Source organism: Protomyctophum bolini (assembly GCF_963924005.1).
Source record: "Protomyctophum bolini genome assembly, chromosome: 2".
NCBI lineage: Eukaryota > Metazoa > Chordata > Actinopteri > Myctophiformes > Myctophidae > Protomyctophum > Protomyctophum bolini.
In genome coordinates this window covers 6,860,142-6,874,123 of record NC_137863.1, presented here as the reverse complement: position 1 = coordinate 6,874,123, position 13,982 = coordinate 6,860,142, and the positions used below count along the sequence as shown (strand labels likewise).

At 44.8% G+C, this 13,982-nt stretch overlaps 1 protein-coding gene across 6 annotated transcripts in view; it reads right to left on the bottom strand.

Moving 5' to 3' along the window:
- Nucleotides 1-13,982, bottom strand: part of sema3fa (sema domain, immunoglobulin domain (Ig), short basic domain, secreted, (semaphorin) 3Fa) — a 78,013-nt gene that overhangs the window by 24,380 nt on the left and 39,651 nt on the right. For 4 of the 6 annotated variants that reach the window (XM_080788007.1, XM_080788008.1, XM_080788005.1 and 1 more), the window contains exons 3-6: nucleotides 6,829-6,989; nucleotides 6,668-6,730; nucleotides 3,415-3,534; nucleotides 1,135-1,221 (exon numbers count right to left, since the gene is read on the bottom strand). In XM_080788007.1, the coding sequence (XP_080644133.1) occupies nucleotides 1,135-1,221; nucleotides 3,415-3,534; nucleotides 6,668-6,730; nucleotides 6,829-6,989 (431 nt within the window). The remainder of the gene's footprint in view (nucleotides 1-1,134; nucleotides 1,222-3,414; nucleotides 3,535-6,667; nucleotides 6,731-6,828; nucleotides 6,990-13,982) is intronic. The other 2 variants (XM_080788010.1, XM_080788009.1) reach the window with 1 other exon arrangement.

Sequence of the window (13,982 nt, the reverse complement as noted above, 5' to 3'; positions counted from 1 at the left end):
ACTGTAACTCTGTTAGATCTGTACAGAAACCATACAAGGCCAGTTAACAGGAAAACGCAGAGAGAAATCCACAACTCATTCGCCATGCTTATATTATGTTCTATGTTAGTGGATGGGAACTCATTCCACAGTACAAAAGGGCCATGTTGAACCATCTGTTTCATTGAGAATCTCTTCTTGCACTGGGCATGTGGCTACTAATAGAGAATATGTCAGGAGGAGACCAATATTGCCAGACAGGACAGGTATATGCAGGGGGAATTCAGAATAGTGGAAAAACTGGAGTTTATAAACTTTGTTGTGAATCGTGATACTGAAGGATGACAGCTCTATTCTGTACACTACAACACATAAATCACTCTCGGTGCAATGCTGCTAACCTCAGGCTATAAAAAAGTCTAAAGTAAATACAGTACATTTGAAAAATAGTTTGGTTGTTTTCTGGTATTACAATTTGGCTCCGTCCATTAATTTAATGTGCTACACACAGTAGCACATAAACCAAAGCCCAATATTTTACACAAGTTTGTAGATCAGCTATTTCAGCCATTTTAGGAAAGACTTGCTGAAACCCTAGATGCCGGGTTGAAAGTGGTCCGTATGTGGGTTTTTTACACGATGAAAAGTATTAACCAGAGCCAGTGACAAAAGTAATTACATTGGATGCACATTTTTTCCCATTCCCAGAAAAGTACGTAATAGTTTTGGACATACAAGGTTTCCACCCGACAGCAACCATATTAAAACGACTCGGTGACACAGGAGGCAGGAGCACTTGTGTCCATATTGATTTTGGACACAAAGTTACATAACAGTGACATATTGTTCAACACCTAACGGCGGGGCTCCACTGGGTATGTCGCGTCACGCATGCGTGCGTCAAAAAACGAACCAGGGCAATTTTAATGCAGTCACGCAACACAACGCAACGCGGGCAGTGGAGCCACCCTTCATTGATTAAAAAGGGAACATTCCCTGACGGTGACGGAGACGCGACGCTGACGCGCCCGGTGGAGCCCCGGTGTAACACTTTGGATATAACAATGACCCCCCCCCCCCAGTACAGCTCAATAGACTGAACAGTAACTAGCAACAGCCTACTCCAGGTGGGCATCAAAGCTACAACCAGCCCACCTTTGCCTCCATAGGCCCTGTAGTTGTGGAGTCCACAGCCCGACTCGTTCTCCCTCCAGACTGGGGGGCTTGTAGGTAGAGGGACCCCTATAACAGAGACACAGGGGACCACAGGGGGCCGTTTGATTACCAAAAATCAACGCTCCAGATTCCAGATCCCTCTGATGGTGTGATCACGAAGAGGACAGAAAAAAAGCCCGAAAATGAAATGCCAGAGTCAGAGACCAAAAAAATAAAAGAAAAAAGAAACATGACACAGAGAAGTATTTCAACTCAAGGCCGTAAAGACTATAAAGGGAAAAGAAGGAAACTGAAGTGACTGAAGTCAAGAGATCGACATCCATTAGTTAGTATCCAAATCCATCAGTACATACATGCACAAACCAATCTCATGCAGGTGCAGGCAGAATCAAAGCTTCTTTTGTTGTTTCTCCCAAAAGAGAAACCCAACTTTCTTTTTGTTGTTGTTCTTGAAAAGAAAGTACAGCAGCCTATGACTCGTAATAACTGAATTCTAAAACTTTAAAACAATAATTTACAAATTCCAATTAAAAGCAACTTAGTCAAGTCCTCCCGTTGATATAACGGACAAATCCTAGGTATTTTGTAGTTACCTGACCAGTGCAATTCAGGAACTATACAGAACACAACAGTGATGGTACAGACTATACAGAACGCAAGCAAAACAAGCTCTAAAAGAAACCACAGATAACAGAGAAAAGAAGGGAGGCCACGAGACGCTGACAGACTCAAGTGGGAAGTGGGAACCCTTTCTGTTCTAACAAATAGGACGATGTCCTCCTAACTAATGGTCTCTGTTTACAACCACTCTCGTCGTAGGAAAAACCTTTACAGTGCAAAAGCAACAAAAGGCCTCGGGGGGACGCGCTGAGTGACAGGAATGGGCCTGAAATCTTAACCCTTCATTTAAACAGTGAGACTAAACAGGCGGCGTAGTGGATGTAAGTCGTCGTGCAGGGAAGGAAGGGAGGGAGGAAGGGAGGGTGTGGAGCACCGACAGGGGGTTGGGTTGAACTACAAGGATGATGATGGATGAAAGGCCATCAGTAATGATGGCCTTTCGGAGACGGATGGCCTTTCAGAGGCTTCCCGAGCCGACGGCGGGACGGGCCACAGGCTCTTACTGCTTCTAAACAACAGGTGAACGAGGGGGGGGGGGGGGGGGTGTTGCTTTGGGTATGCTGTCAACATGCTATTCCCAGCAGTATACTGGAAGACTGTCACTTTCTGGGGCAGCAGTTTGGCTTTATTCAGAAACAGAATGCAGGCAAATCCGATTTGTTTCTCAAATCTGAGCTTTAACGTAACCTGCTAAAGCTGCTTTAGCGTCCACACTGTTATTTGCATTGATTGAATACTTTATTCACTAACACATTCACTGACACAAAAAGGTCGTGGGGACTTGTTTCCATTGTGGTCCCATGTATTAAATTAATCCACTGATTTGTGTATTGCATTCAGACATCATCAACCTACTGTATCTGGATTGGTTGTTGTGGTGATGACATAGCGCAGGCCTGTGTGATGCTTTACGTCTTCTAATCTGTTGTACAACAATGTCGCGTGCCAAAAGAGCTGATCTAGAATCTCACCAGTTTTCTTGCAGGTCGACCAAGCAACACCGTCATATGAGGACCTTTAATTCACGCTTCAGTGTCCAAGTGTCGAGACTCGTACACATCTTTAGCCCATTTAGACCTGAGGCCAATTCTGAAAAACTAATCTAAACAGACTAATCTAAAATTACACAGATGCTACCTGGCTGAAGTGGTTAGATTAAGATTAGAATTTCATCTCAGACCATGTGGTTCAAAGCTGATGTCGCCAAAATCGGTTTCCATGTGTTTTTCTGCTATTCCAGACTTGATATAACTAATCAGATTCCATTCTAGCCAATTCTAGGATGGCCTATCCTGGGATAGGCCAAATTAATCTGATTTGGGGTGCCAGTCTTGAACATAGCCTTGGGCTCGTTCACCAAGTGCAATTTCGCTGAAATAATGGAGACCTAAGAGAGGACTGTGACTATATGCTTTTCTTTGAGTCCCGCAGACCGTGAAACAGCAGAGAAATCAATGAAAGCCAAGAAGCGGAAAATGACGGGGAGGAAAGCGGAGCCCGTCGCGAAGGACGGAGGAGAGCGAGGAACACAAGCTGTTCCTCTGACCTCAGATTGATAAGACAGATATGTTGCTTAAAGAAAGGAGAAACGAGAAGGTCAATGTGTCTCCAAGGATGCCCTGGAGAGTGTCCCGTTACCTGTGACCTGCGTCCTCGGTCCACGTAGGTGCAGATGGGGTTGTACGCTCCTGTTCCACACACATACAGGTGGGTCCGGTTCCACGGTTCGATCAGACGGATGAAGTTCCCGCATTCCCCCTGAAGCAGAGCATGCAACAGGTCAACAGGATCAGAGCAGTTTCCCCTTTCCCCTCTCAAAATGAAACCTGAACGGATTAATTTGCATGAAAATTCAATGATCGTAAAAAAGACGATCGTAAAAGACGATCGAAAAATGTTTTCAATGCATCGTGACCTATTCATTCAAGTAGATAATCTCTAACACGAGTGTGTCCCCATTCTGGGGTGAAGAATAAGGACTCTAGAATTATTTGGCAAAGAGATTTGAGGAAGGGACTCATTATTGAGCCCTGGGGGACCCCGGTCAACTAAGTATATAGGGTTAGTGGTTAATGTTCCTTCTCCTCGGCTCTGCCATCTATCATTTTCATTGTTGCCGAGGGTGTTTGGTTCTCTGTGCGGTTGACCTGAGTCAGGATGCACATCAGCACACAGTACATACCGTTTTACAGGCTCTGTGGCTCTATAGTGCACCAAAGCAACAAGCTGGCGTGTTTTCAGACAAAATGTAACTGTGCGTTACATTTTGTCTGAAAACACGCAAGCGTGTTACATCAAGTTTGCAGAATTCACAAAATATTGCTTAATATTTGCACATGGTATATATTCATTCTGTATTTACTTAAACATTTCTAATGAAATAGTAAAAATAATAGATATAATATACAGTATTATAATAATATAGAAGTAACATTTTAGAAGAGAAAGGTAGAGCAGGGACAGTTTGAACGTTGCAGACAGACGGGGGTGTTTATCTGTCTTTATCTGTCTCTGCCAGCTGTCTGGATACTCTACCAACGCGTGCACGCATGCACACACACTCACACGCTCTACCAATGCGCGCGCACACACACACACACACACACACACACACACACACACACACACACACACACACCCCTGGTCAGCCTCCCATCCCAGGGCACAACGCTGCTGGTGATGACAGCTGGCAAAAAAAAGAGTACCACGCACAAAAGAGATTGTGTGTAGGAAGGGGGGATAAGCTATTTTGGCAAATCTCAGCGACATGACAGATGCACATCTCGTCATTTATGTGTGTGTGTGTGTGTGTGTGTGTGTGTGTATGGGGCTCCATTAGGGCGAGCGTGTGTGTGTGTGTGTGTGTGTGTGTGTGTGTGATATTCTATTGCCCACATTGTGGTGTTCCCCCACAGAGAGCATGGATGGGATGATTGCCTCTGACCTCCTGCTTGAACCCACATGGCCTCTGGATTGCTGCTGAATTGTCATCATCTGTCATCCCCTAAAGAGACGGCATCTCCCAGCAGCACCCAATCTTATTTCTTATTTTAGTGATGAAATTCCAGGCCCTGCACCTCCCGCTCTCATTCACGCACGCCACACGCACACACACGCGCACACACACACACACACACACACACACACACACACACACACACACACACACACACACACACACACACACACACACACACACACACACACACACACACACACACACACACACACACACACACACAGGTGCGTCCAAGCGCATGCACATGCACACATACACATAGAGGGGTTCCATGCACTACAATGTAGTGGAAGAGGCTGTGAGAGGTGCACTTCTCACAGTGTGAGAGGTGCGGGTCAGTGAGCGCATCCAAATGAACATTCCAGTTGGATAACTAGCGCCCTGCTCTGTGGACAACAGTAGGATAACGCCCTGCTCTGTGGACAACAGTAGGATAACACCCTGCTCTGTGGACACCATCAGGATAACACCCTGCTCTGTGGACACCATCAGGATAACACCCTGCTCTGTGGACACCAGTAGGATAACACCCTGCTCTGTGGACACCAGTAGGATAACACCCTGCTCTGTGGACACCAGTAGGATAACACCCTGCTCTGTGGACACCACCAGGATAACACCCTGCTCTGTGGACACAGTTATTATCATCACTCCCTGGAGCTCAGTGTGGATGCCCACCTACAAATCCCCACCTCCTTGGTACCCACTGTGGGGAGTAAGCCATGTGGATGTCTGTGTGTGTGTGTGTGTGCGTGCGTGCGTGTGCAAATTGTATTAACCAATTTGCCTAGTCGTTGTGCAGAGCTCTATAGCCTGTAGCTGTAATTCACATTATCTGATGTTGACCCCCTGGTCAAAGGGATTATTGTGTGAAAAAGATGACATTTGTTTCTTTTCTGATAAATGGATTAAGAATGTAGCCGATTCAGAGATCTTTCTGATCTGTTGGCCAGGTTAACCCATTCTGAACGGGAACCCATTTTGGTGTTAGCACTATGTTATGCTTTAGCTATTGAAAAATAGCAGATCTACAAGCTCATAGCGCGCCACCGAGTGGCGCGCTATGAGCTTGTAGATCTGATATTTTTGAAAAATCGAAGAACGACTGACATTTTTAGAATCTGATCTCAGGTCAGAATGGGTTAATCAGACCAGTGTGTGTCCAGTGGAAACCTCGTATGAATCTGATCTCAGGTCAGAATGGGTTAACCACTTACTGTGAGTCCTACAGTATATAACTTCCCAAAAGTATACTGTACGTACTGTACATGCTTTTCTCCTTTTAACATCAAATCTCTTTGCCAATAATCTACAAGATCACTGAATGTTTTCGTAGTATTTGCAGATCTTAGCCTATTATTAGGACCTTCCCAGAATAGGGATAAAAGGTTCATGTGTTTCGGGATTAGCCTTTTATGCGATAACACACTGGCCTTGCACTCAGTGCGTGAGTGTCACACAGCTTCCAAATTCCCGCTAGAGTTTAATTGGTGGCAGCTGTATGCAATCAGCAATCAAGAATGCAGCAATGGTAAATAAAGACTCTGCAGCTCATCATTGCATTGGAGGACACTTTAAAGGCCTCATCATCACATTCATACAGTACATAAAATTCCAAAGATTCTCTGAAAACACTCTAGTCTAATGAAATGCTATACGTGATTACTGCATCGCGTTAATTGCAAACAAAATCAAGTGCAGGCCCGCTGCGGGTCAATCATTCTGGGGGTTTACTGTGCCTTTTTCTAATTAGCGACCATCAGTGTTTAGTCTTCATAAGCCAAAGAATTGCTTGAAAGGACTGTTTGAAAAGAAGAACAAACAAACAAATAGTAGTTATTTGATATGTGATATGAGCCGTACTTTACTTACATTCGTGTCCTTCCCTGACAAGACACATTCCGTCTTTCTCTGCGGGGGCACGGGCCAGTGGATCTGAGTGAGGACAGCAGACAAGGTTATAGATCTAAAACACAAAACAACCTCACGTTCCTCAGTCAGTTCTGGGATCATGTGTGTGATCGGACTCTTACGATGAGAGGCTCCTTGTTGATGTCGTGCAGATCCAGAGACAGGATGTAGTCCTTGCTGCCGACGTACATGCGATCGTGGTCCTCATCCATGCGAAGGATCCGGTAGTCCGTGGAGTTGAGCAGGAAGGAGAAATGGTGGGCCGTTCCAGTGGACCTCAGCTCTGGGGAAAACACAACAAGAGAGGGGAAGGTTAAAGAAATGGTGGGCCGTTCCAGTGGACTTCAGCTCTGGGGAAAACACAACAAGAGAGGGAAAGATTAAAGAAATGGTGGGCCGTTCCAGTGGACCTCAGCTCTGGGGAAACACAACAAGAGAGGGGAAGGTTAAAGAAATGGTGGGCCGTTCCAGTGGACCTCAGCTCTGGGGAAAACACAACAAGAGAGGGGAAGATTAAAGCCAGAATATAGTGTCAAATTCTTGGATCCGATGACGATTCCAATTTTGAAGGAGCGCTAGACCAGCGATTACAGGTGTTTAGATTGATTTTGACAATATTTAACTGAAACAATTTTATAATCCATTTGTGAACAATTTGTAAGCAAAATAAAAGAAACAAAAACAAAACCATACCTTTGAATAAAAATAAACAATAAAATAAACACAATCCAATTGTATTTAATCACATTTTGAGCTCTTGGATCGGCAAATTTTGAGAGATTTTGGGCTATAATTAAAATAGTATTTCGTTAGGCTATTACGAGTCTACGACATGCCCAAATTGGGGATGCCAGGGCTGTGTGGTTACAAATCGGTTACAAATCGGGTGGTTACAAATCGGGACACACATATAGGCTGTATATAATTACCGATACACTGGTGTAAAAAAAGTCACATAATGACCGTCCAGACCGTTATTATATCGGTCAGGCTCTGGAGAGCATTGTTTTGAATCTTTAACCCATTCTGACCGGGCACCCATTTTGGTGTTGGCATCATGTTATGCTTTAGCTATTGAAAAATAGCAGATCTACAAGCTCATATCGCGCCACCGAGTGGCGCGATACGAGCTTGTAGGTCTGCTATTTTTGAAAAATCGAAGAACGACTGACATTTTTAGAATCTGATCTCAGGTCAGAATGGGTTCATCAGACCAGTGTGTGTCCAGTGGAAACCTCGTATGAATCTGATCTCAGGTCAGAATGGGTTAAGCCATGGGACTAAAGAACACAAAACAAATGGAGAAACAGACCACAGACAGAGACACAGACACAGACACAGACATGGCAACAGGAGATTTGCGTAGGCAGCTCACTTTTGGCACTGGATCTTTAGGCCACTTTGTGTGCCAAAAGCATGAAAATGCTTTTATTCTTATTTCTGACAATCATGTTCTCTCCATTTACTCTTAAATGCCAAACAAATCTGGACACGCACGCACACACACACACACGCACGCACACACGTGTTATGCAAACCGCTTGTAAAAACCATGTTCCAAATCTGTTCCTTAGATTCTCCCAACTGAATTTACAGTAGCTGTCTGTCACTTACTGTAGATGCCAGTTTATTTTGTAAGTCATTTCAACCATCACGGCCTGCTATTATGGGGCTTGCGGACTGGCAAAAACCTGGCTATAGGACTAGTTTAACGCAGACTGGCAACATTTGCCCAATACATGCACTCTGTGTGTGGTACACTCAAGAAAATGGACCCAACTGTACCCATAAGGGTCCATCTTTACCAGTGCTCAGATTCTTTACTCAATACCACAGTGTAGACATGTTCAGTTAAATGTAAAACTCCTCTATTCAAACTTGTACTTGACTAGGAAAGGCATAAAATATACTTAAATACCAACAGAAAATAGATGCCTTGTCAGCTTGTAGATCTGCTATTTTTGAACAGCTGGAGTATTACAATAGAGCTAAAGTGGTTGATGTATGTTTTGTAATAATAATCTAAATCTGCAAAGTAACTGGTAACTAATTAACTTGTCAAACAATTGTTTGATGTAGACGAGTAGAAGTATAAAGAGTTGATAAAAGTAAATACTCAGGTAAAGTAAAAGTAACTCAGAATTACACTTACTCTGAGTACAGTACTTGAGTAAATGCACTTAGTAACTTTTCCCCACACTCTGAAATAAATTCACTTTACGAGGATCTTATACAGTGCAGATGTGTTCCACATTTTTCGGTGAAGGGTTACAGACGAGCGGTAAATTACTCTACTGTACATGCTGCTGTAAGAGACGAGAAAACAGAAGACTTTAAAATGGCCATTTAATTGTGGCCTGTTCTGACCCTCCATCTGTGCTTGGATCTCTACAGGTGGCCCTATACAACATAAGAGCTGGAGTCAGCTTACATGTCTTCTATTCTATTCTATTACCGGGGGGGCCACATATCGGTTAATGTCTGGGACCCGACTGTCTGGACGCCCTCCTCAGTTCCTCCCCTCCCCTCGTTAACCTCATCTATAAATTCTGCACATCTCTGTGAGTGAGCAGTCAGGCAGAAACCCTGTATCTCCATATATATCAACGTTTTGTTGTAAATTAATGCCCTACTATCTATCCATCCATGTATAAATGAACCAAGTCTCTATACGTACAGTATGTGTACAATCCACATAACTCGATAACCGTTCGCCTCCACGATTTCAAATTCGACACACGTGTTCCACACCACCGCAGGCCGGGGTCGAGTCAGTCAGACCCACGGTTGTCCAGTACCGCCCCAAAAGGGCCTCTGCCCGGGTCTGGACAGGCCCGCTGCCCAGGGTCCATATATGGAGCTGGCCTGAGCCTGCAGCTGACCTGTTCTGACATCATTCTGACATCTGCATACTAGGCTCCATATTTGGTCATGCCTGGGACACATAATAAATGCGTGGGGCATGCATTTCCAACTTACATAGTTCCAGGCCAGTGCCCAACAGGCACCGCTCTAGAGGCTCTGGACAGGGCCCAAATTAGCCTATTGATCATATGGGCATAAAAGGGAGACAGACATACTAACTGAGTGGGGAATGCATTTCCAACTTGCATCGTTCCAAGTAGGCCTTTCCCCACGGGCACCACCCTAGTAATAATAATAAAAAAACTGACAGCAACGATATGTGTGTGTGTGTGTGTATGAGTGTGTATCTCGGGAACCGTCCACTGCGTCCAGCAAATCGCCTTCCCTTTTGGCTGCTGTATTGCTGACCCCCCAAGGGAGCGTGGTGTGAGCAGCACACACACATCATGCAAAGTGACGTAAGATGACGGGTACTGCACTAGGTTATCTACAGTATGGCCTGATTTAGACTATTTATGCAGGTGTTTCAGATCTCCAAGCTTGTACAACAGCTATTTTCGGCACACATAACACTCTGCACAAAACAAAGTATAGAATAAGCATAACAAGCTGCGGTGGAGCTATAGCAGATGATGGTTTTTGAAGATGTTTTTTGCTCCTGTGAATCCTTTTTTAAATCCCACACCCTCATGACAGGCAGAGCTGATGCTGTGCAGAGTGTTTCCTTCTCACATCTCCTCACGCAACCCCCCACGGTGTCCACGAGGCTCCGCTCGCTGTTGTATGGCTTCCATTTCGCCGTTTAAACAATTTGGAATTAAAATTGGTCTCAAATGGCTCACACATGCGGCCCCCTAATGGCAGATCACTCACGTTTACGTGTGTGTGTGTGTGTGTGTGTGTGTGTGTGTGTGTGTGTGTGCACTGTGCACAATTTGTGCATACATGTGCAATATTAATACAATACAAATACGAAAGTTCCCAATACCGAATGTACAGTATGTGGCCAGCAATGTCCCTGTCAAACCTGTGATTCGAGATTGAAATTGGTATATGAACATTTCTTCATGGTCGCTTGTATCCAGCGTTGGATGCAAGCAACCAGAGAACCTGATCGGTCTCTCTCCATCTGTCTTTCCATCTCTCTAAGGTAAGTCTTGGAGGGGGAGGTCAAAGTTGACCCTGCTCTTGAGTTGGTCCGGTCCCCGATGACACAGAGGAGAGCCCTGTTCATTTTCCACTCTGTCAGGTTCGGACAATCTATCCCGCTGTTGCCACTAGACAACCCCGACCCCCTCCCGCTGACGGTAAGGTCCATTGCATCTATGGGAGAAAGTTTGGAAACTGACTCCTGGATGAACAGGAGTCCATACAACAGCTTTCCCCAACATCTGTCCAAATGTAAACAGATAGTCTGTTTACACAGTTGGAAATGTGGGAGAATCTAAAGGTTCTTAACCGCAGAAGTACTGTACTGTACCGCGCTGTGCTGTAAAGGACACGAATCCCCAAGTGAAAGAAAGGCTCCTCAGCTGTCGGTGTGTTGAGCTCATTCTGGAGATGTGAACTAAGTGCTACTGCCGCGGTGTAGTGTTGTTGTGCTCAGTGCGGAAGTTAATATAGCAAACATGGGTGGTCATCACAGTATGTATATTTACCTCTCATAAGGCATATCCGAACACACTTGCTTCAGAAATGTCCATAGAGACCAACAGAATGAGGGGGGTGGGGGGGGGGGGGGGGTGGAGAGAGAGAGATTCATTGCATTGAGCAGTTCAGTAACTAGAGACCAAGGACACAGGTGCAGGCATCGATGGCAGCCTCGATGACGAATCACATCCGCACTGGATATCTTAAACCATACTCACACACAAACAGCACAGACACACAGTAACATAACAAGAGTGTCAAAAAGGTTTTCGCTGTGCGCACAGGAACCTTGAACCTCCCTCTCCCTTCATTGGTGAACACCCAGGGGGTCTAGTCTGAGACTCTGAGCCCCCCCATGCACAGAGACCCCCCTCAGCGACCAGTCACTACGCCTGTAGCTCCTCTGGCAGGGCCAGCACCAGGTGGCATCGAGCACTAGTACTAGTCACAACTAGTCGCAATCTGAGAGGAATAATATATCAGGACTTACTGTAGGTCACAATACCTTCAAGGTTATCAGAGATACAGAGAGACAGGTATATTGGGCAAGCAGCACAAATACAGAGAGACTAGTTGGCTAGACAAACAAATGAAAATAAATCACTCACTCCTAGAAACATCAGTTGTGTCAGGTCAATACACAGCTAAATCCATAGTGTTAATTTAACTCCCTTACGGATACTTTCAGAGTAAATCACTTTAACAACCTGTCCAACAACGTGTCACAGCTCAGGATCACTTGATCAATAACTGAGGATCATTTGATCGATAACTGAGGATCATTTGATCGATAACAGAGCATTTTGATCAGTATGGGTCAGATCTCAGCTAATCCTGAGTGAAATGACACGACTGCCTCAAAGCAACTTAATTGCAGGCAGAAGCCAATAGGTCAGGAGTGTCCTCCTGAACTCAGTCTGGGAATTGGTTGATAAGAAGGCTTTCACATCTGATCTACTGAAGACATTAAATGCTTGCTTGAAAACATACAATCACAACCGTCTACCGGACACAACACAAAATGCCAAGAAATCCAATGGGAGTATTTGGAGTGACAAAATTATAGAAATTAATGAATTAAGTTAATAGTTGATGATGCCAGTTGATCATGCCTTCTTCATTATACAGTGGATTGCAAACCAAGTAGGTTCATATCGCTGCCTACTGTATTTAAGTGTGGACTAAGTGTGCTACAGAGCTATATTATGAATGTGAAAGCTGAGTGCTGGGAAGGGGAGGGGGGGGGGCAACTGTATAGGCACGGCACCAAGCATCCTAACGGAAATATGAAAATGTTCTAAAATGCTTATACTTTTCCAGGTCAAGGGGGAAACAAGATAGAACATTGACTACAGCATTCTAGATATTGAGAGAGGCTATTGACACTTCGGAACAGTCCATCATTCAATTCCCTCGGATTCTGCCAGAAATGAATGGGATACTAATGTAAAATACAACAAAAATACATGTACAGTAATTACCTATCACATTGACCACTACTGGCATTCTGCGGTTTGTTTTGCAAGCTGGCTTTGTCATGCAATTTTGTTTTTTGGCGAGCTACCCTGCACTTCCCACTTGAAATATACATTGTTCCTTCGAAGCTTTCTTTTCCAAAGCAAACTCGCTCTGAGAATGAAATACCATTAACAGATCCTGAAAGAGTTCTCTGGCTACGTTTAAATGTAAATCAAAAAAAGAAAGAAAGAAAGAAAACGTCTTGGCATACGAGTCTGCTGTGCACATTCCTGGTAGGTAGGGTTACAGCGAAGACAATCATCTATGCCTACGTGGTCTGTAGTCTCAGATAAATCCATCTTCTCGATATTACTCCTCCTGTCTGACGAAGTTTAATGTTGCCCGTGCCTCTGAAAGTAAGAGGGATCACAGAAACAAAACATAGCCTTGACATGGAGTTAAATAGTATTATTTAGAGCCAACCGGTAATCGTAAATCCATGCAATGATAGGACGTGAGTTCCTGCCCGTGGCAAGCATATGATCTGCTTTATTTCACCAAGGATCCCTTCAAGGCCAATCATTACCAGACCCTGAGGCAGACAGAAGCAACTTAATTCCCTTTCTCTCTTTGTCTGTATGAGTACGTCCGTGCGTGGGTGTGTGCGTGCGTGCCAGTGTGTGTGTCAGAGTGTGAGCGCACCTCAATGTTCAAAGAGCTGAAATAAATGTGTACAGCACAAAATGTTGCTGACAAAGAGATTTGTGGATAGCGCCACAATAGCATTTCTCGGGTGTTGCAGTGGTGGAGTGTTTGGGCTTTGAATCCACCACGGTGCATCTGACATGGCCAAGCATCTCTCTATACGAACACAACCGAGAAGGGACGCTGGGTGGGGAGGGTGATCTTTTGTCGTTGCTATAGTGACTCCTTTGGGCTGGGGTGGTTTGGTTGTGGAACTGGAGGAGTAGGACGGAAGCGTTACATCCTCCCCGGGAGGCTCCTCACTGCCAGGTGAGCCAGTAGGGTACAACGACAGTGGCATCACAGAGATGTGTGGGCATGGGAGAAATTGGAGGTAAAAAAAAAAGAATTGGCTACACTAAAACAATACAAAATAATACAAAATGAAACCAGCTAAACAGACAATTATCTATTGCTACTAGTCTGCACCCCAGCGTGTGAATGACATCTGCTGGGAAACTGAGCCTGCCGTCTGTCCACCTGTTGATGTGATCTTTCTGCACTCTGGTCATTCTCCACACTGTGGAGCAGCCAAACTATGTGGCCTGCTGGCTGACCA